This window comes from Hyperolius riggenbachi, chromosome 10 (assembly GCF_040937935.1).
Source record: "Hyperolius riggenbachi isolate aHypRig1 chromosome 10, aHypRig1.pri, whole genome shotgun sequence".
Lineage (NCBI taxonomy): Eukaryota > Metazoa > Chordata > Amphibia > Anura > Hyperoliidae > Hyperolius > Hyperolius riggenbachi.
The window spans coordinates 272203166-272225364 of record NC_090655.1 but is presented as its reverse complement, the minus strand read 5'-3'; the positions used below and the strand labels follow the sequence as shown (position 1 = coordinate 272225364).

The window sequence follows — 22199 nt, the reverse complement described above, 5'->3', positions numbered from 1 at the left end:
CTCCCCCCTCTGCGCTCCCCTCCAGCATTGAACAAAGATTGTATGCAGGCGGCGGGGCAGCGGCGGCAGATACATACCTTCCGTGCGCTCCACCGATGCGTCTCTCTCTAGCTTCTGATGCGACTTCCGATATAAACAGGAAGTCGTGTCAGAGGCTAGAGAGAGACTCAAGGTATGTATCTGCCGCCGCTGCCCCGCCGCCTGCATACAATCTTTGTTTAATGCTGGAGGGGAGAGCGCAGAGGGGAGAGCCTGAGGTGAGAGAGGGGGGGCCTTCCCCCCTCCCCACCGATGTGCCACCAAGCTCTCCCCTCATGCTGCGACCCCTCCAGCCCCTAGCGGGGCATCCTGCTGCGGGCCCTCTGCGACGTAGGGGCCCCATAGCAACGCTATGGTTGCTATAGCGATTGCTACGCCCCTGAGTAAAAGCAAGAAGTTTTAAATCAGGATGATACCATTTATTGGCTAACTAAAGTTCTCTTGAAAATAGAAATAAAAGTAATTGTAGTTCAAATAAAAAAGTTATTACTTTTTATCCATTTTATCATATATTTGGATCACATTTTATTATTCATTACTTCTTACTATAGCTGGAAACGGTAACCAAGGACAGGACCAGCAGCAAGGCACAGCAGCACCTAGGCCTTCTTCCTCGGGGTCCTCCTCACCTGGCCCGAGTCACCACAGCCAGAGGGCATACAGGAGGAGAGCCAGCAGAACACCGCTATATGGTAAAATTCTTTTACTGTACGATTAAAATGGCATATTATGGAAAATCAAATTAATGCTATGTTATATGTATTACATTACAGGTTATTTTTAGGGATGATCAATGAGATTGAAATATGTACAAGTTGCTGGGTTAACCTTTTTTTTCTCCATTTTTTTTCTACAGTTCCTCTATCAACTTACATGAGGTTTAAGGAAGAGGTCCGGAAGACAAATCGGAGCCAGGGGCGGAAAATCCGCATTCTGCAAAACCAGATGCTGGAGATGCAGGAGATAATCAGCAATCTGCAAGAGGAGATCCGCCAGCTGAAGGGAACAGGGGGGATATTGGGAGCTTGAATGTGTTTTTTGTTTTGTTTTGTTTTGTTTTCTGTCCAATGAGAGTCTGGATTCTGGTTGAAGGTATTTTGGACTATTTCTCTTTACAAAACATCTCTAGTTCATTCAGGTTTGATGGCTTCTGAGCATGGACAGCTCTCTTTAACTCACACCACAGATTTTTAATTATATTCAGGTCTGGGGACTGAGATGGCCATTCCAGAACGTTGTACTTGTTCCTCTGCATGAATGCCTTAGTGGATTTTTGGCAGTGTTTAGGGTCGTTATCTTGTTGAAAGATCCAGCCCCGGTGCAGCTTCAGCTTTGTCACTGATTCCTAGACATTGGTCTCCAGAATCTACTGATACTGAGTGGAATCCATGCATCCCTCAACTTTGACAAAATTCCCAGTCCCTACTGGCCACACAGCCCCACAGCATGATGGAACCACCACCATATTTTACTGTAGGTAGCAGGTGTTTTTCTTGGAATGGTGTGTTCTTCTTCCTCCATGCATAACACCCTTTGTTATGCCCAAATAACTCCATTTTAGTTTCCTCAGTCCACAGCACCTTATTCCAAAATGAAGCTGGCTTGTCCAAATGTGCTTTAGCGTACCTCAAGCAATTCTGTTTGTGCTGTGGGCTGAGAAAAGGCTTCCTCTGCATCACTCTTGCATACAGCATCTCCTTGTGTTAAGTACGCTGAATGGTTGAACGATGCACCGTGACTCCATCTGCAGCAAGATGTTGTTGTAGGTCTTAGGTGATGGTCTGTGGGTTGACTCTGACTGTTCTTACCATTCGTCGCTTCTGTCTATCCAAGATTTTTCTTGGTCTGCCACTTTGAGCCTTAACTTGAACTGAGCCTATGGTCTTCCATTTCCTCAATATGATTCTAACTGTGGAAACAGACAGCTGAAATCTCTGAGACAGCTTTCTGTATCCTGCACCTAAACCATGATGCGAACAGTCTTTGTCTTCAGGTCATTTGACAGTTGTTTTTAGACCCCCATGTTACTACTTAAAAAAAATTGAATGTTGCAAAGCAAAAAAATAAATGTTTTTCTTAAAAAGTATACATTTCTTCTCTTTTGTTGTACGATCTCTGACACTGACACATTGTGTTGGACTAAAAAAAATCGCAACAGAAATGCAATGACATTGTTAGTACAATGCATTTCTGAAACGTATTTTTTTATGCAGTATGCTTAGTTGTATGTGTCACATTGCTTGTGATGCAATCTCTTAATTTTTTTAGATCTTCAATGTCCAATACAAAGCACCAGTGTGAAAAATTTACAGTGTGAAGAGTATATGTAGCAATTATTCATTGCTTTTTAGTTCTCTTTTACAGCGCATGCTCAGTCTCCTCTAATATTTTCCTCCCGTCTTCTGCGCTTCGCACGTCATAGTGCACAGAACTATGATGCGCTGCAGAGAGTAGGAAAAAATTAGAGGAGACAGAGCCTGCGCATGCGCTGTAAGGACCCGCAGACCTCATTTTCCAGGTCACAGCTCTTTCTGTAGGAGCCGTGGTTTCAATAGCATTGAGAGCCGGCATACCGGTATGGAGAGGGATTAAGAGAGTGAGTGTATACTTTTCATATACTGTATACTTGAGTATAGTTAAAGAGAATCTGTACTCTAAAATTCTTACAACAAAAAGCATGCCATTCTGTTCATTATGTTCTCCTGGGCCCCTCTGTGCTGTTTCTGCCACTCTCTGCTGCAAACCTGGCTTGTAATTGCCGGTTTTAGGCAGTGTTTACAAACAAACTAACCAGCTTGTGATAGGCTCACATAAGCAGAGTGTGTGAGTCATACAGAGCCTGCAGGGGGCCTGGAGAGGGTGTGTATAGCTTCTATCCAATCACACGCAGCCCTGCACATTCCAGCCTGAGTGTCTCAGCCCTACAGAGCCGACAGAGGAGAGAAGATTAGATCATATAACAGAGATAACACAGCCACTGTGCAAGTAGGAAAGGCTGCAGTAAGCCAGACCACATTAGAACAAGCATAGGAACTTATAGGATAGAAGAAATAAGGATGAAAATTTTGTTACAGAGTCTCTTTAAAGGCATACCCAGTGCCCCTGCTCAGTGTCCCTTTCAGGTTTTTTTTATTTTTTGCGGGGAGGGAGTTTGGACTGGTTTGCAGGCATTAAAATACTTACTGAGCCTCCAGCGATATTTTGTAGCCTTTCTGAAGCTCCTAGCATCCTCCTAGTGGCTTTCCGACATCCTCTGTGCATGGCAGCAGGTGTATCACTTGACTCTAGGCAGGTCAGGTAACACGCCGGCTTCCATGCAAGGAGGATGGAAGAAAGCCGCTAGGAGTTTCAGGTGGGCTGCAAGATGTCGCTGGAGGTTCAGTGAGTATTTTGGAGCAGGTTTGTGTTTTTTCTGCTGGTGGTTCAAGCAACCGACAAGCACATGAATACGGCATCAGGTGATCCCTGCTGGTGGTGGATATTTGGGACTTAACTGATATATATATCAGTATATGTATATGTAAATATAAATATATATCTACATCTTATAATATATCTGTATGCATGTATATCTGATATACATATGAATACAGGTAGACAGACCTCTCCCCCCAGTTTACTATAGATAGCCAGACTGCCCCCCTGTAATTCATAGGTAGCCAGACCTCTCCCCCCAGTAATTCATAGGTAGCCAGACCTCTCCCCCCAGTAATTCATATATAGCCAGACCTGGTCCTCTCCCCCCAGTTATTCATAGGAAGCCAGACCTGTGTCCGCCCCCCCCCCCCCCCCATTTAAATATATCTATCAATAGGAGAAGAAGTTGAATTAATAAGAATGTGGGGTGCACCCTAATAGCGGGGACAACGATAAAAACAGCAGCAACATTTTTTTTTCAGTGCTCCCTGACACTGGGAACACTGCTGTCTATCAGGAACAGAAGGAGGTAAATTAATGAAAATGTATGGTGCACCCTAAAGGTGGGGACACCAATACACATAACAGCAACAGGTTTTTTTTTTTGTGTGCTCCCTGACAGTGGGAACCAGGGTAGCTCATCCGGATATGCGGGTAACCCGGATATCCAACCATTTTTTACGCTATCCGGCCGGATCCCGGATACCTGGGCCCAAATCCGGATAGCTCTATGCGGATATTTGGCCGCATACCCGGATCTGATTACTGCAATTTCCATTCCAGCAGCAAAAAAAAACAAAAAACCTCCATCCCTTTTGAAGCCTGTAAGCAGTATCACCATGTCTCCCTTCCTCCTTCCCCTCCTCCTCCCTGTTCATGGATCTTGAATTCCAGGAATTTGTAGGATGTCAAAAGCAAGCTCACATACATTGGCCAGGAATCTGTAACGATTGGTGTCAGCACGCAGAGAGAATCTGATTCTTGGCGATCGGCAGTACCACCAAGAATGCAGATATACGCCTGATTATTGATGATCTGCAGAATCAGCGATAATACAGATGTATTGCTAACCTCTGGATACCAGAATAGTGAGAGTGTTTGGTGCAACAGTAACAACTCTGAGAGGAGACCACCAGAGGAGCCTAAGACTCCTGAGGAATTCACCCCTGACTGTGGGTGATATTCCTGTAGCCTGTGGACCCCTGGGCGAGGGACCGAGGCTGGGTTGCAGGAAGCCCTGCAGCTTATATGAAAGGTATTGCCCTGGACTGGGCTAACGTAGTACAGAAATAGCACAATCCTAGTCTGGGTGTGAGGTCCGTAGTCACAACACCCTGGAACTAGTCTGGAGCATAACATAAATGATAACACAATTCCCTAGTCTTGGGTGTGAGTTCCGTGATCATCAACACCCTGGAACTAGTCTAGAGCATAACATAAATGATAATACAATTCCCTAGTCTTGGGTGTGAGTTCCGTGATCATCAACACCCTGGATCTAATCTGGAGCATAACATAAATGATAATACAATTCCCTAGTCTTGGGTGTGAGTTCCGTGATCATCAACACCCTGGAACTAGTCTAACAAATAAACAGTACAAGGTAATCTGACTCAGTGTGAATTCCCAAGTCCTCTTGGTTCAAACACACTGTAAGGATCTGACTATGGTCTGAATGCTTCCACAAAGTGTTTGCAATGGCAGACAACCAGCAACTGACAAGCAGCAGAATATATAGTAGCTGGACTCTGCCGCCCCGCCTGAGCCACTCAGCCAATCATGAGTCCTGCAGGAATCAGCTGACACTTCCCCTGCTGGTATAAAGGTCCTGAGTTCAGGCCCGCGTGCGCGTAGCTCTCCATCTGCCTATGTGCACTAACAGACCCAGCCAAACCAAGCGCACGCCGCTGCATGCAAACTGCCGCGTTGGACGCGGAAACGGCCGCTTTGCTGTCAGGACATGCGGCGGCCTTTCCGCATTCCACCATACTACCAGACGTGTGTCTATGCGTGCAAACCGCCGCGCTGGACGTGGAGTCAGCCGCCTTGCTCTTGACACACGCGGATGCTTTTCCGCGTTTTCTCACAGAATCGAACCCAGGTCAACTGGTTGGAAGGCAGCTATTCTCACCACTATACCACCAATACTACATGCTAAAGCCAGCCTAGCATGTACCATTGTGATATACCCAAGAGGAAAATGAGCTTGCTTATTTGCCTAATTTGCTAGATGAAAGCAGTGGGACACATGGTGATACTGCTTACAGGCTTCAATTCAAGACTTCAGAAAGATCATGTGCCCCCCCTGGAGGCTGCTGGTGTAACACACACAGCAAAGGACAGCAATTTGAAGTCTGGAAGATTCCAGGGCAAGGGTGGGAAGGATGAAAAGACTTTACCAAATCCAATGCTCCAATATGGGGAAGCTTCTCTGTTTGCTGTTGGTTTTTTTTTTTTTTACTACAGTAGAAGGGTGGGTGAGGGTCAGGAGAGTTGATATGGGCAGAAGAAGAGTGAGTGATTGAGGGTCAGGAGAGGTCACATGGGCAGTAGAAGGGTGGGTGAGGGTCAGGAAAGGTGACATGGGCAGTAGAAGGGTAAGTGAGGGTCAGCGGAGGTGACATGGACAGTAGAAGGGTGGGTGAGGGTCAGGAGAGGTGACATGGAAAGTAGAAGAATGGGTGAGAGTCAGGAGAGGTGACATGGGCAGTAAAAGATAATAGGATAACAGAGGCGCCAATAGGATAAAAAACACTAAAAGAACTTAAAAACCCATCTTGGTAATAGAGGAGGCAGTGTTGGACTTACCCCCTCCAAGCAGAACACACGACTGTGGATTTTCAGTCAAAACAATTTTATTGGATACTCCAAATAAAGTCCAACGCGTTTCACGGGATACAAACCCGCTTCATCAGGCAATAACAGATAGGAGTAAACAGCATCTGCCAGTATCATCAACACTGAGCGCCTCAGTGTTGATGGTGGCGCTGTTGGCAGATGCTGTTTACTCCTATCTGTTATTGCCTGATGAAGCGGGTTTGTATCCCGTGAAACGCGTTGCACTTTATTTGGTGTATCCAATAAAATTGTTTTGACTGAAAATCCACAGTCGTGTGTTCTGCTTGGAGGGGGTGAGTCCACCACTGCCTCCTCTATTACCAAGATGGGTTTTTAAGTGTCTTTTAGTGTTTTTTATCCTATTGGCGCCTCTGTTATCCTATTATCTACATCAAGTCCACCCTTGGTGGAGGGTTGTACCCTATCCTTCTTCAACTACAGAGAGCGACTTTTTAATCCTGAGTGGGGTCAGGACAATCTCCCCACCTGCTTTGACAGTGGTTGCCTACTTGGTAACCCTGGTTTGTGAGTATTAAATTAATATTATTACTCTATCAATTATACCTTACCAGTACATACTACACTATATTGGGCTCTTGGTGTTCTCTCTCTTTTTCTCATGGGCAGTAAAAGGGTGGGTAAGCGTCAGCAGAGGTCACATGGACAGAAGAAGGGTGGCTGAGGGTAAGGAGAGGGGACATGGAATGTAGAAGGGTGGCTGAGGGTAAGGAGAGGGGACATGGACAGTAGAAGGGTGGCTGAGGGTAAGGAGAGGGGACATGGAATGTAGAAGGATGAGTGAGGGTCAGCAGAGACGACATGGAAAGTAGAAGGATGGGTGAGGGTCAGGAGAAGTTACATGGACAGTAGAAGGGTGGGTGAGGGTCAGGAGAGTTGATATGGACAGTAGAAGGGTGGGTGAGGGTCAGGAGAGTTGATATGGACAGTAGAAGGGTGGGTGAGGGTCAGGAGAGTTGATATGGACAGTAGAAGGGTGGGTGAGGGTCCGGAGAGGTGACATGGGCAGTAGAAGGGTGGGTGAGGGTCAGTGGAGGTGACATGGACAGTAGAAGGGTGGGTGAGAGTTAGGAGAGGTGACATTGATAGTAGAAGGGTGGGTGAGGGTCAGGAGAGGTGACATGGGCAGTAGAAGGGTGGCTGATGGTCAGGTGAGGTGACATGGACAGTAGAAGGGTGGGTGAGGGTCAGGAGAGGTGACATGGACAGTATAAGGGTGGCTGAGGGTAAGGAGAGGGGACATGGAATGTAGATGGGTGGCTGAGGGTTAGCAGAGGTGAAATGGACAGTAGAAGGATGGCTGAGGGTCAGCAGAGGTGAAACGGACAGTAGAAGGATGGCTGAGGGTCAGGAGAGGTGACATGGACAGTAGAAGGGTGGGTGAGAGTCTGGAGAGGTGATATGGACAGCAGAAGGATGAGTGAGGGTCAGGAGAGGTCACATGAACAGTAGAAGGGTAGGTGAGGGTCAGCGGAGGTGATATTGACAGTAGAAGGGTGGGTGAGGGTCAGGAGAGGTGACATGGAATGTAGAAGGGTGGCTGAGGGTCAGCAGAGGTGACATGGACAATAGAAGGGTGGGTGAGAGTCATGAGAGGTGATATGGACAGTAGAAGGGTGGGTGAGGGTCAGGAGAAGTGACATGGACAGTAGAAGAGTGGGTGAGGTTCAGGAGAGGTGACATGGACAGTAGAAGGCTGGGTGAGGGTTAGTAGAGGTGACATGGACAGTAGAAGAGTGGGTGACGATCAGGAGAGGGGACATGCACAGTAGAAGACTGGGTGACGATCAGGAGAGGGGACATGGACAGTAGAAGGGTGGGTGAGGGTGAGGAGAGGTGACATGGACAATAGAAGGGTGGGTGAGGGTCAGGAGAGGTGACATGGGGTAGAAGGGTGGGTGAGGGTCAGGAGAGGTGATATGGACAGTAGAAGGGTGGGCGAGGGTCAGGAGAGGTGACATGGGGTGAGTGAGGGGGTCACGAGAGGTGACATGGACAGTAGAAGGGTGGGTGAGGGTCACGAGAGGTGACATGGACAGTAGAAGGGTGGGTGAGGGTCAGCAGAGGTGACATAGCACTATATTATAATACAGTCTACCTCTCACTGTCCCTTTATCTGACTAATGCAGAATGAAAAATAGATGCTGGCATTGTGTCTTTTATAGGGATGGGGGAGAGGCTCGGCTGGTGATCATGTCAGATTAACTTTTTAGGGTGGCCATATGTCCGGATTGCGGCCGGACAGTCCAGTTTTTGGACTACTGGTTCTCCATCCGGTGAAAGGCCAGGACGGACGGCCAGATGTCCTCCTTTTTGGACCGCTGGGCTGTTTGGACGGAGAGAGCGCAGAGAAGAGGGACCGGTAGGTACAGCAGTGGGAAAGGGGGGACATCTCCCCCCCTCCTTTCCTCACCTAGGGGCTCCCCCTTCCTCGCTCTCCCCTCCATAACTAAAATTTTGGGGCAGCGGGCGGGACCAGCCTCTGTGTGCAGCTGCAGTTCCTGTCTCATCCACTGAACTGATTCGGGTTAGTGTCAGGAGTCGGATCATTAAACTCACAGGAAAGAATCGGCTCAAATGACTCATGAACCGGACATCCCTACTGCTTCCCCGCGCTTGGAACGAGGCAGAGGTAAGTCCCACCCGCTGCCAGCCGCCCAAAATTTTAGTTCTGGAGGGGAGAGTGAGGAAGTGGGAGCCCCTAGGTGAGGAAAGGGGGGAGATGTCCCCCATTTCCCACTGCTGTACCTACCGCTCTCCCTTCACTGAGCTGGTCCCTCCTGCCGGGGGACACCTGGCTACCTATTCTGGGGACGCCTATAGACCTGGCTAACTATTCTGGGGACACCTATAGACTTGGCTAAATATACTGGGGACACCTATAGACCTGGCTATATACTGGGAGCACTATACACCTGGCTATCTGTACTGGAGACACCTATACACTTGGCCAACTATTCTGGGGCACTTAAAGACCTGGCTACATATACTGGGGACATCTTTAGACCTGCCTAACTAATCTGGGGACACCTAAAAACCTGGCCATCTGTATCGGATTCATCTATAGACCTGGCTCTGAGGACATCCAAAGACCTCGCTACCTATTCTGGGGACATTATACACCTGGCTATCTATTCTGGGGACAACTATACTCATGACTACTTATACTGGGGACACCTATAGACCTGGCTACCTATGCTGGGGGTACCTATTTTGGGGTAACTGCTGTCAGATTATCCGTATTTTTGGGGAACCGCTGTTAGGATTAAGTGTATTTTGGGGAACCGCTGCCAGGTTATGTATGTTAGGGGCACGGCTGCTGCCAGATTTTGCATATTTTGGGGAACTGCTGCCAGATTGTGTATGTTTGGGGGACCACTGCTGCCAGATTACCTGTATTTTGGGTGATATGTGTATTTTGGGTGATCTGCTGCCAGGTTTCGCGTATTTTGGGGAACTGCTTCCAGATTATGTGTATGTTGGGGGGAACTGCTGCTGCCACATTGTCTATTTTGGGGGAACCACTTCCATATTATCTCGATTTTGGAGGAACTTCTACCAGATTACGTGTCTTTTTGGTGAAATGCTGTCAGATTACATCTATTTTTGGGGGCTACACTACGGCAGAGCTCAAACTTCCCCGGCAGACAATTTACACCACTGCTAATGTCATGTATATTTGGCCCCACCAATGACCACGCCCACTTTTGGCATGCTCTGTGTGATGTCCTCCTTTTTGGGGTTCTGCAAGTGGCCACCCTATTAACCATCCTTTCCCACCTGGCACTATGGGAAAGTATAGGGCAGGGTAAACGGCCCACATTGGTTGCGCTACCTGCCAGCACGCTAGTAGTGCACGTTCGTCGGCAGCCGTTTGTTTGGAACATGTTCTGCCATCCCTAATGGCAATATCTGCTAGCATGGCAAATGGGAATCAGTGTTAAAGTCTGAAGCAAATCTTTTTACCTCTTTTTATTGTGCATCCATCTTCAGCATTAAAATCCAAGTTGTTTTGAGTGTCATGTCCCCCAGAAATGCCCTAAATAGATTCTGCGATCACAGAATTTTCCTTCCTGGAAGCGGTAGAGCTGTGCGCAGTAACTCCGCCTCCTCTCCAGTCAATCTCCACCTCTCCCCGCCCCTCTCAGTCTTTTTTCATCATATTTAAAATACACATCCCAGTCCAAAATATTTCTCCAGCAATTTTGCCTCTTCCTCCCAGTCTGCTGCAAGAGACTGACACTTCCTGTAATTATAAAGCCACATCTATATGGCAGCTCTACATCTCCAGCAACTACCTGGGGACTAATAAGGGTTACTATTAATTATTAAAAAAAATTATTCATTATTCTTATTAGTACATGTGATACGTCTGTAGATGTGGCTGTTATGTAGCAACAGAAAACAATAATAATAAGAATAATAATAAGAATAATAAGAAGGAGAAGGAGGAAGAGGAGGAGGAGATTCCACAAACAGAAGCTGCAGTTAGTCTATTCACCACAAGATGGCAACCTCACACACAGGTAGTGATGTAACACAGTCAGGAAGAGAAGTTGCAGGAAGTGGAGAGAACAAACAGCTGGAGGAGGTAATTATGTGAGTGTTGTTCATATCTCCCAACATTTAAAGATGCGAAAGAGGGACACTTAAGCCACGCCCCCTGCCGCACCCCTGCTTTTGCAGGAGGGTGACAATGTGCGGGAGAGGGTTACACTGGGTGGGGGAGGAAGGTGCCAGTGGGAAGGAGGAGGGTGCCAATGGGCAGGGAGAAGGGTGCCACTGGATAGGAGGAGGGTGCCTTTAGGTGGGGATGTAGGTGCCAGTGGGTAGAAGGGGGTTGACAGTGGGTAGGGAAGGAGGATGCCAATGGATTGGGAGGATGGTGCCTTTGGGTGGTGAGGTGGGTGCCAGTGGGTAGGAGGGGGTTGTCAGTAGGTGGGGAGAAAGGTGCTAGTGGGTAGGAGGGGGTTGCCAGTAGGTGGTGAGGAAGGTGCTAGTGGGTAGGAGGGGGTTACTTGGCTTGGGGAGGTGGGTGCCAGTGGGTAGGAGGGGGTTGCCAGTAGGTGGGGAGGAAGGTGCTAGTGGGTAGGAGGGGGTTACTTGGCTTGGGGAGGTGGGTGCCAGTGGGTAGGAGGGGGTTGCCAGTAGGTGGGGAGAAAGGTGCTAGGGGGTAGGAGGGGGTTGCTTGGCTTGGTGAGGTGGGTGCCAGTGGGTAGGAGGGGGTTACCAGTAGGTGGGGAGGAAGGTGCCAGTGGGTAGGAGGGGGTTGCTTGGCTTGGGGAGGTGGGTGCCAGTGGGTAGGAGGGGGTTGTCAGTAGGTGGGGAGAAAGGTGACAGTGGGTAGGAGGGGGTTGCTTGGCTTGGGGAAGTGGGTGCCAGTGGGTAAGAGGGGGTTGCCAGTAGGTGGGGAGAAAGGTGCTAGTGGGTAGGAGGGGGTTGCTTGGCTTGGTGAGGTGGGTGCCAGTGGGTAGGAGGGGGTTGCCAGTAGGTGGGGAGAAAGGTGCTAGTGGGTAGGGGGGGGGGGGTTGCTTGGCTTGAGGAGGTGGGTGCCAGTGGGTAGGAGGGGATTGCTTGGCTTGAGGAGGAGGGTGCCAGTGGGTAGAAGGGGTTTGCCATTAGGTGGGGAGAAAGGTGCTAGTGGGTAGGAGGGGGTTGCTTGGCTTGAGGAGGTGGGTGCCAGTGGGTAGGAGGGGGTTACCAGTAGGTGGGGAGGAAGGTGCCAGTGGGTAGGAGGGGGTTGCTTGGCTTGGGGAGGTGGGTGCCAGTGGGTAGGAGGGGGTTGTCAGTAGGTGGGGAGAAAGGTGCTAGTGGGTAGGAGGGGGTTGCTTGGCTTGGGGAGGTGGGTGCCAGTGGGTAGGAGGGGGTTGCTTGGCTTGGGGAGGTGGGTGCCAGTGGGTAGGAGGGGGTTGCCAGTAGGTGGGGAGAAAGGTGCTAGTGGGTAGGAGGGGGTTGCTTGGCTTGGGGAGGTGGGTGCCAGTGGGTAAGAGGGGGTTGCCAGTAGGTGGGGAGAAAGGTGCTAGTGGGTAGGAGGGGGTTGCTTGGCTTGGGGAGGTGGGTGCCAGTGGGTAGGAGGGGGTTGCTTGGCTTGGGGAGGTGGGTGCCAGTGGGTAAGAGGGGGTTGCCAGTAGGTGGGGAGAAAGGTGCTAGTGGGTAGGAGGGGGTTGCTTGGCTTGAGGAGGAGGGTGCCAGTGGGTAGCAGGGGGTTGTCAGTAGGTGGGAAGGAAGGTGCTAGAGGGTAGGAGTGGGTCAACTTCTGTCAAGGTGACAGGGCTTGCCTGTACTTGTAGTCCCCTGGCCGGAGTAAGCTATAGGGAGGTGTGTGGAGTTGTATAGTGGGGAGAATGCGAGGAGAGAGTTGCAGCAAAGGCAGCAGACTTGACGCCCAGTGTCCCGTCTAACCTGCCATATGCGCTGCTTCTGTAGGAGCTAGCGTGAGTAGCGTTCTGACAGGCGGGGAAAACTCCTGCAGCATCACCTCACTGAAGGCAGGGGGAGAGAGGCAGAGAGACCACCCAGGGAGAGGTGATGCTGCATGCTGAGAATTACTCAGTGAGTCACCCTCGTGTTTGCAGAGAATTACTCAGTGAGTCACCCTCGTGTGTGCAGAGAATTACTCAGTGAGTCACCCTCGTGTGTGCAGAGAATTACTCAGCGATTCACCCTCTGTGAATTGGTACTACCTTTGTTTTTAACCACTTCAGGATCTCGGGCTTACACTCCCCAGGTGACCAGGCCATTTTTCACAATACCGAGCTGTGCAGCTTGTCCGGTTGCTGCACAGTCCTACAACTAAGCACACAAATGAATATTGCCTCCTTTTCTTGTCCTTAAAGAGGTTCTGTGGTGGGTATTAAAAACGAAAAACTGACACTTACCTGGGCCTTCTATCATCCCCCTGCAGCTGTCATGTCTCGCGCCGTCCTGCGATCCACCGTTCCCCGCCGCCGGTCCCGGTCTAATTATGCATCTAGCTAGACTGCGGCTGCGTGGCCGTGCGCGTGCTCTCTCCTGTGCACATCATCAGGAGCTTACTGCGCAGGCGCAGTACAAGAAAACTTCGTACTGCACCTGCGCAGTAAGCTCCCAAAGATGCGTGCGGGAGCAAGCAGTGTTCGTCTAGTTAGATGAATAATTAGACCAGGACCGGCGGCAGGGAATGGATGATCGTAGAAGGACGGCGTGGGACATTACAGCTGCAGGGGGCCGATAGAAGCCCCAGGTGTCAGTTCTTGTTTTTTCAATCCCTCCACAGAACCCCTTTAACAGGACATTCTTTTGGAGATTTCTGATCACTCCTTGAGATCTTGTGTTTTGGGGGTTTTTCTTATCAGGCTTACAGTGACTGAGTTTCCCTCCCTCTCCTTCCCACCCCCCTGATTTGATTAGGACGGCCATCCGTCCTCTTGTCTGCCTCTCATAGGCATCAGCCTATGAGAGGGCTTCGATCCCCTGCCACTCTGAGGGACAGCCGAGTGTCCCTTGTACAGCGCTGCACTAGATAGCAGCGCTGTACGGATGTAAACAAAGGGGATTTCTTTCCTATTTCATTTACTAACGTCCTGCTAGCCGCGATCGCAGCTAGCAGGCTGATCGGCAGGGAACGATCGCGAATGCGTGCGCGCGCTCCCTACTAAACTGCAGCTCCAGGACTTGACGCCAATCGGCGTTAGGCGTTTCTGGGGCTGCCACCGCGTTTACGCCCATTGGCGTGATGCGGTCATTAGGTAGTTAAAGTGAACCTAAACTGTCATCCTGTACCCTTTTTTGTCATTTGCAAAAAAAAAAAAAAAATCCACTCCCTGATTTACATTCTTACATTTATCGCAGCTTGCAATTTTTTTTGCTTCTGCCAGGTGATCAGTGCCGAATGTTTGTTTCTGAGAGTTTTATGCACAGAGGGAGATATTGCTGGCTTGGCAGTTGGAAAAAGCCATTATTTCCCACAATGCAACAAGGTGCATTCAACCTCATACAGCCACAAGTACTGGGTCCTGGCTTAATGATGTTCAATCCATGACACGTTACATGTGTCAATATGTAGCTTGGTGCGCTGTAGTTCTGGCATGGAATTGCTGCTCATTGGCCTCAATTCACTATGATCACGGTGGAGATAATAAGGCAAGAGAAAACTGCCACCACACAGTAAGAGAGTTATCTTATCTCTTCATTCCTTAAGTTACCGCTTCTGTAGTTAATTTACCTCCTCTGTAGTCATTTTCACATGCAGTTAATAAACAGCCTGTCTTTAACTCTGGAGTTATTTTAAGGATTGGAGAGTTAACTTAAAGACAGAAGAGGTAACTTTAGGTTTGCCTGAGGTAAAATGTTTCCTGAATACGACATGCCTTATCACCATGGTAACAACTCTAGAAGAGTTATTAAAGACAGGAGATAAGCTTAGTGAATTGAGGCCATTGTCAGTGCAGTGTCTTAGTCTGCTGACCTAATGCTACATACACACTTGAGATAAAAGTATTTGGAAAAGGCAAGATCACAGACCAATTTTACCCCCTTCCATGTAGTATGAAAGCCATACTCTACACAGTCTATTCTATGGAGCTGAACTCCCCATCAGACAGAAATCTTTGCAAGATGCTGCACACAAAGATGCTGTACAGACACAAAAGATCATTATCTGCAAAAGATCTCTTCCTGCAAAATGCATTCATAGTCTATGAGATCTGCAGATCATCATACACACCTTGTTTAACAGACATTCATCTGCATATCTGGCAATCATCTGCAGATCTGAAAATCCATCTTGGTGGATCTGATCTGCAGATGATCTGCAGATGATTGCCTAGTAAACAAGGTGTGTATGATGATCTGCAGATATCATAGACTATGAATGCATTTTGCAGGAATAGATCTTTGGCAGGAACAGATCTTTTGCAGATACTGATCTGTTGCATGTGTACAGCATCTTTGTGTGCAGCATCTTGCAAAGATTTCTGTCTGATGGGGAGTGCAGCTCCATAGAATAGACTGTGTAGAGTATGGCTCTCATACTACATGGAAGGGGGTAAAATTGGTCTGTGATCTTTCATTTTCCAAAGACTTTTATCTCAAGTGTGTATGTAGCATAAGGGTGGGATGCATGTTGGCCACTACACACCAGGGAACTGTACAGTGGAGCAATAATGACCAGTAGGCACCACAGAACACTATAGGTGAGTGAGGGTGACACCAGAGAAATTTGTAAAGGAAGCAGGTTGTGGCCCACAAATACAACTGTGACCATACTTAACGTAAGCGTATCTTGATGCCCCTTTTCACTGGTACCTATGCTGGTAAGGTTTGCCATAAGGGGCACAGCATTACGTGACCATAAAAGGATCTAACCACAGGGGCAATGGTAGCCTATGCACACTTTGTACAGTATGTCATCTACATAATTAAAGTTCTGGGTTTTCTCTACAGGAAGACTTTTTTTAAAAGCATTAATGGGTAAAAATAAATAAATGGTAACTTAGCTTTATGTTTAAACTGTTGTGGACTAAACGGGGAAAAGATATGTGTTAATGTAACAAAAAAATTGATATTTTATAACACATAAAGTAAATTTATGGTACAAGACACACAATTAGAGATGGGCCAAACTGTTCTGCCAGCGAATAGTTCGCAGCAAACAAGGGGTGTTCGAAATTTACGCCTAACTGAATTTTTTCAAAAAAAATTTGCGTTTGCAATTTTCCCATAGACTTTAATGGAAGGCAAGCGGCCGCTGACTTTAGGGGTTAATAGCAAAGCCCCCTTACGTGCTAGAAACACCACATTTTCAGGATATGTGTAGGGGGACGGTGGGTACAAGAGGAAAAAAGTTTTTCAAAAAGACCTTTGAGAAAACTTATTTTAAAAAGTTTCATAGGAAAAAAGAATACATTTAAATGCAGTAAATGACAGATAATGTAACACATTGTTCCCCAACCCTGTCCTCAAGGCCCACCAACATTGCATGTTTTGTAGAAATCCGTACAGGTAGCTGATTAGCACTGCTGAGACACAAATTACCTCACCTGTGCATGTTTGTGGTTTTCTGCAATACATGCACTGCTGGTGGGCCTTGAGGACAGGGTTGGGGAACTCTGATGTAGCAAACTTAGCGGTAGTGTAAATTTGCATATATCAAAAGAAAGAGCAATGAATGTCATAAGGTTTCCAGGGGTCCGTACACAGTCCGTACCCCTCCGAAGTCACCACGATTTGGCCAGGGATCGCTATGCAGCCACAATATGACTGTATAACGATCCCTGGCAACTTTACCTATTTTTCTAAACTTTTTTTTATGTTCAGAGTAAGGGCCCGTTTCCACTAGAGCGAATCTGCATGTGTTTTCTGCCTGCAGATTTGCATAACCAATATAAATCAATGGGCCTGTTTCCATTTGTCAGAAATTCTGTGCGGTGGACTGTGCAGGAAAAATCTGCACCGCAGAGCCATCAGAATTCGCACACCGCAAGGCTAGAGTGCGATTTGCCTGTAATGTATTTAATAGGAAATATGCATGCGTTTTCGCTATGCAAATTTTCCATGCGAATTCGCGTACGCTTCTCCTAAAATAAATGTAAAACCACACAGGCTTTGATATGGTTAAATTCGCATACTTACAAACAGATGCAAATTTTTTAACGTGTTTTTGCGTTTTATGCAACAGAATTGCACCGCACTAGTGGAAATGGGCCCTATGGAAATTTAAAAAAAAAAAATGTCGAAGGTTCCCCTCCTGAGCCTCTCTAACGAGTACATTTGAAATCGGCGCTAGACTTGGGCGCAGGATACAGCGGTATATGGCTGATCCTGCTACTGCATAAGTCCGGGCCGTTTTAATTACTATTCCCCCTCCAGGCCGCCATGGATAGTGGGGGAATGAAATAATTCGGCTTCCAGCGATTGCTGGAGGCCGAATTATTGTGTTTTTTAAGCAACCTCGGCTCCGTCTGCTGACGGAGCCGACGTTACTCACTGAGCGCTGCAATAGGAGTGATTCCTATTGAAGTCTATGGAGGCGCCGGCTGCGCCCAAATCTAGCAGCGCTGAAAAGCACTGCTCCGTCTTTAACCCCTTTTACCCCACCCAGGATGGGATAGCCAGAATTTACCAGCTTTACCAGCCCGCGTTGTCCATGGTATGGGGTGGCTCCCGGGGGAGGGGCAGCAAAGCCCCCGGAGGAATGGGGGGTTCGTGGTGGCATCTGGGAGTCCCCCTTTAAGAAGGGGACCCCCAGATGGCCACCCCCCCCCCCCAGGAGAAATGAATACCCCTTACCCATTTCCACAAAGGGTTAACTGAAATACAAACACAACCATGAATACAGTCCTTTATTATTGTTAATTAACCAGAAATACTTACCTGTACATTTAAATATAAAAGTTCCCACACCAGTATAGGGGGCTATAAGTAGCCAGGAATAGGTGTAGCCAGTAATAGGTAGCCGCAGTATAGGTAGCCAGGAATGGGTGCAGCCAACAATAGGTGGCCGCAGTATAGGTAGCTAGGAAATAGGTGCAGCCAGTAATAGGTGGCTGTGGTATAGGTAGCAAGGGATAGGTATAGGTAGTAATAAATGGTCGCAGTATAGGTAGCCAGATTTAGGTGTAGCCAGTAGTAAGTGGCCGCAGTATAGGTAGCCAGGGATAGGTGTAGGCAATAATAGGTGGCTGCAATATAGGTAGCCAGGGATAGGTGCAGCCAGTTAATAGGTGTCCGGAGTATAGGTAGCCAGGGATAGGTGTAGCCAGTAGTAAGTGGCCGCAGTATAGGTAGCCAGGGATAGGTGTAGGCAATAATATATGGCTGCAATATAGGTAGCCAGGGATAGGTGCAGCCAGTTAATAGGTGTCCGGAGTATAGGTAGCCAGGGATAGGTGTAGCCAGTAGTAAGTGGCCGCAGTATAGGTAGCCAGGGATAGCTGTAGGCAGTTATAGGTAACCTCAGTATAGGTAGCCAGGGATAGGTGTAGGTAGTAATAGGTGGTCACGGTATCTGTAGCTAGGGAAAGGTGTAGCCAGTAGTAAGTGGCCGCAGTATAGGTAGCCAGGAATAGGTTTAGCCAGTAATTGGTTGCTGCAGTATAGGTAGCTAGGAAATAGGTGGAGCCAGTTAATAGGTGGACGCAGTATAGGTAGCTAGGGATAGGTGTAGGCAGTAATAGGTGGCAGCAGTATAGGTAGCCATTGATAGGTGTAGCCAGCAGTAAGTGGCCGCAGTATAGGTAGCCAGGGATAGGTGTAGGCAATAATAGGTGGCCGCAGTATAGGTAGCCAGGGATAGGTGTAGGCAGTTATAGGTGCTCACTATATCGGTAGCCAGAGATAGGTGTAGGTAGTATAGGTGGTCACAGTATAGGTAGCCAGAGAGTGGTGCAGCTAGTAATAGGTGGTCATAGTATAGCCAAAACGCAGGCATCGAGTGATAGGCAGGCTAGAATAACTATACGACACATAACTGACCAGGAATGCCAGGCTAGAAAAGGATTAAGACAAAGGCAGGAATGGACGGTTACTAATAGCAGGGCAGCAGACAAAGAACTCACCAGGAATGGCAGGCTAAAATAGCAGCAGGACACAGGCAGGAATGGAAGGTTATAAAGGCAGCAGGACTCACCAGGAATGGCAGGGCAGCAGGACACAGCTATCCAGGCAAAGCACACACGATGCAGGACACAGCTGCTAGTGATGGGTCGTTCGCGAACGAGCCGGCTCTAAGAGCCGGCTCTTTGCTGCGAACGACAAGAGCCGGCTCTCAGTTTTGAAAGAGCCGATGCCTCAGCCGCCCCATACAGCTCTGCTTTGCTGTGTAATAAAGGGCGCTGAGGCATGCTGGGAGATGTAGTCCTTCTCGTGCAGCTTGTAGGAGTGTATGGGGCAGAGCAGTAGCAGGAGGGATTACCGGAGCCAGAGAAGTAGTCTGGAGTTGTCATGGAGATGGGGGCGGGGCTTTTACTCCGATTCTGAGTGGCGTCAAGTGATATTTAATGAAGAGCCGATTGAGAGCCGTAAGAGCCGTCTCTTTAATGGGAGCCGATTCAGAAGAGCCGATTCTCCAAGAAGAGCCGGAATTCCCATCACTAACAGCTGCAGAGCATAGGAGACACAGGCTCAGCTGATCAGTCTCCAATCAGCAGAGGAGATCAGTCTCCAGAGGAGGGGAATGTAACAAAAATGTAACAAGAGGGCAATCCACCGTCCACAGGAGGGAGAGGAGGGAGAGAGGATCAGACCACTGGGGACACAGCTGCAGGGCATAAACAATCCACACTTGTTCTCTCCACAGAAGCTGTTCTGACCCAGAAAGGTAGCTAAAAGGGATAACCCCCCCCCCCCCCCTTTGAAGAGCAAATGGATATGTGCACGCATGCACAGTGCGCAATGTAGATATTTCAGGCGGGGAGTCTGAAGCGACAGGACACCGGCTCACTTGATCCATGGATTCCAGCAGCAAGCACAGGCCTCTCTTCCTCCTCATCGAGCCCCTAGTGCTCGGCTTCTGCTGATGACACGATCAGCAGAAGCCAGCACTAGGGGAACAGTGAGAAAGAGGAGAGAGGTCTCTGATCACCACATGCCATTTCTTTCCCAGTATAGCCATGTCCCCCCTGTGTCCCCCAGCATTGCCATTATCCTTCAGTATGTAATGTCCTCCACCCCAGTAATGCCATTTCTTTCCCAGTATAGCTATGTCCCTCTGTGTCCCCCAGCATTGCCATTATCCTCCAGTATGTAATGTCCCCCACCCCAGTAACGCCATTTCTCCCCCAGTATAACCATGTGCCCCACCATTGCCATTATCCTCCAGTATGTAATGTCCCCCACCCCAGTAATGCCATTTCTCCCCAATATAGCCATGTCCCCCCTGTGTCCCCCAGCATTGCCATTATCCTCCAGTATGTAATGTCCCCCGCCCCAGTAATGCCATTTCTTTCCCAGTATAGCCATGTCCTCCCTGTGTCCCCCAGCATTGTCATTATCCTCCAGTATGTAATGTCCCCCCCTCAGTAATGCCATTTCTCCCCCAGTATAGCCATGTCCCCCAGCATTGCCATTATCCTCCAGTATGTAATGTCCCCCACCCCAGTAATGCCATTTCTCCCCAGTATAGCCATGTCCCCTTGTGTCCCCCAGCATTGCCATTGTCCTCTAGTATGTAATGTCCCCCACCCCAGTAATTTCTTTCCCAGTATAGCCATGCCCCCCTCTTTCCCCCAGCATTGCCATTATCCCCAGTATATAATGTCCCCCCAGACCAGTAATGCCATTTCTCCCCCAGTATAGCCATGCCCCCCCTGTGTCCCCCAGCATTGCTATTATCCTCCATTATGTAATGTCCCCCACCCAAGTAATGCCATTTCTCCCCCAGTATAGCCATGTCCTCCCTGTGTCCCCCAGCATTGCCATTATCCTCCAGTATATAATGTCCCCACCCCAGTAATGCCATTTCTTTCCCAGTATAGCCATGTTCCCTGTGTCCCCAGCATTGCCATTATCCTCCAGTATGTAATTTCCCTCACTCCAGTAATGCCATTTCTCTCCCAGTATATTAATGTCCCTCCTGTGTCCCCCAGCATTGCCATTATCCTCCAGTATGTAATGTCCCCACCCCAGTAATGCCATTTCTTTCCCAGTATAGCCATATCCCTCCTGTGTCCCCAGCATTGCCATTATCCTCCAGTATGTAATGTCCCCCCCGCCCCAGTAATGCCATTTCTCCCCCAGTATAGCCATGTCCCCTGTGTCCCCCGGCATTGCCATTATCCTCCAGTATGTAATGTCCCCCACCCCAGTAATGTCATTTCTCCCCAGTATAGCCATGTCCCTCCTGTGTCCCCCAGCATTGCCATTATCCTCCAGTATGTAATGTCCCCCACCCCAGTAATGCCATTTCTCCCCAGTATAGCCATGTCCCCGCTGTGTCCCCCAGCATTGCTATTATCCTCCAGTATGTAATGTCCCCACCCCAGTAATGCCATTTCTCCCCCAGTATAGCCATGCCCCCCCCCCCCTGTGTCCCCAGCATTGCCATTATCCTCCAGTATGTAATGTCCCCACCCCAGTAATGCCATTTCTCCCCCAGTATAGCCATGTCCCCCCTGTGTCCCCCAGCATTGCCATTATCCCCCAGTATGTAATGTCCCCCACCCCAGTAATGCCATTTCTCAGCCAGTATAGCCATGCCCCCCCTGTGTCCCCCAGCATCGCCATTATCCTCCAGTATGTAATGTCCCCCACCCCAGTAATGCCATTTCTCCCCCAGTATAGCCATGCCCACACTCCAGTATTGCTCCCTTCCCCCACCTCCATGCAGAGCAGTAATAGGAAGGATTACATTGGTTTATAGCTAGCTGTCACTGTGTGCTCCAGTCCTTTGCTTCCATTAGCCTCAGTCTCTGCCTCTCCTCATATCCTCATCCATCTACCACTACCAGCACTGCTGTAACATCACAGGAATGGTAACAGTGGGAGGGGGGATGTGAGGAGAGAAGGCCAGCTGGAGAGGAGGCAGAGGGAGGACAGGACTGCAGCACGCTGTGAGTATAATGCACAGGTAGCTATAAACCAGATTATTATGCTTTCCTGCAATACTCTGCATGGCCCTACCACCCACAAGTGACAGCAATGGGGAGTGCTGGGGAGGGAGACCCTGAATCGGTTTTACCACTGGCAACTGTACAGCCTAGATTATCCTTCTCTTATTTTCTATCCAAAGGCAGCAGCTTCCTGTACAGATCACATGACCACATCACTGAGGATGGATGAGGACCAGAGTCACATGACTGAGAGGATATTCAACCTCACCCTGGAGATCATCTGCCTGCTGACTGGAGAGGTGAGGAGGATTCTGGGATTTCACATGACATCACTCTTATCTCTATTAATAAAACATACAC

The 22199-nt window shown here is 48.7% G+C and overlaps 1 protein-coding gene across 1 annotated transcript in view; it reads left to right on the top strand.

Moving 5' to 3' along the window:
* The first annotated feature begins 10869 nt into the window (after positions 1 to 10869).
* The window catches only part of LOC137535456 (oocyte zinc finger protein XlCOF7.1-like), a 35535-nt gene continuing 24205 nt past the window's right edge, over positions 10870 to 22199 (top strand). The window contains exons 1-2 of the mRNA XM_068257288.1: positions 10870 to 10903; positions 22019 to 22138. Coding sequence (XP_068113389.1) covers positions 22043 to 22138 — 96 coding nt within the window. The 5' untranslated portion in view covers positions 10870 to 10903; positions 22019 to 22042. The remainder of the gene's footprint in view (positions 10904 to 22018; positions 22139 to 22199) is intronic.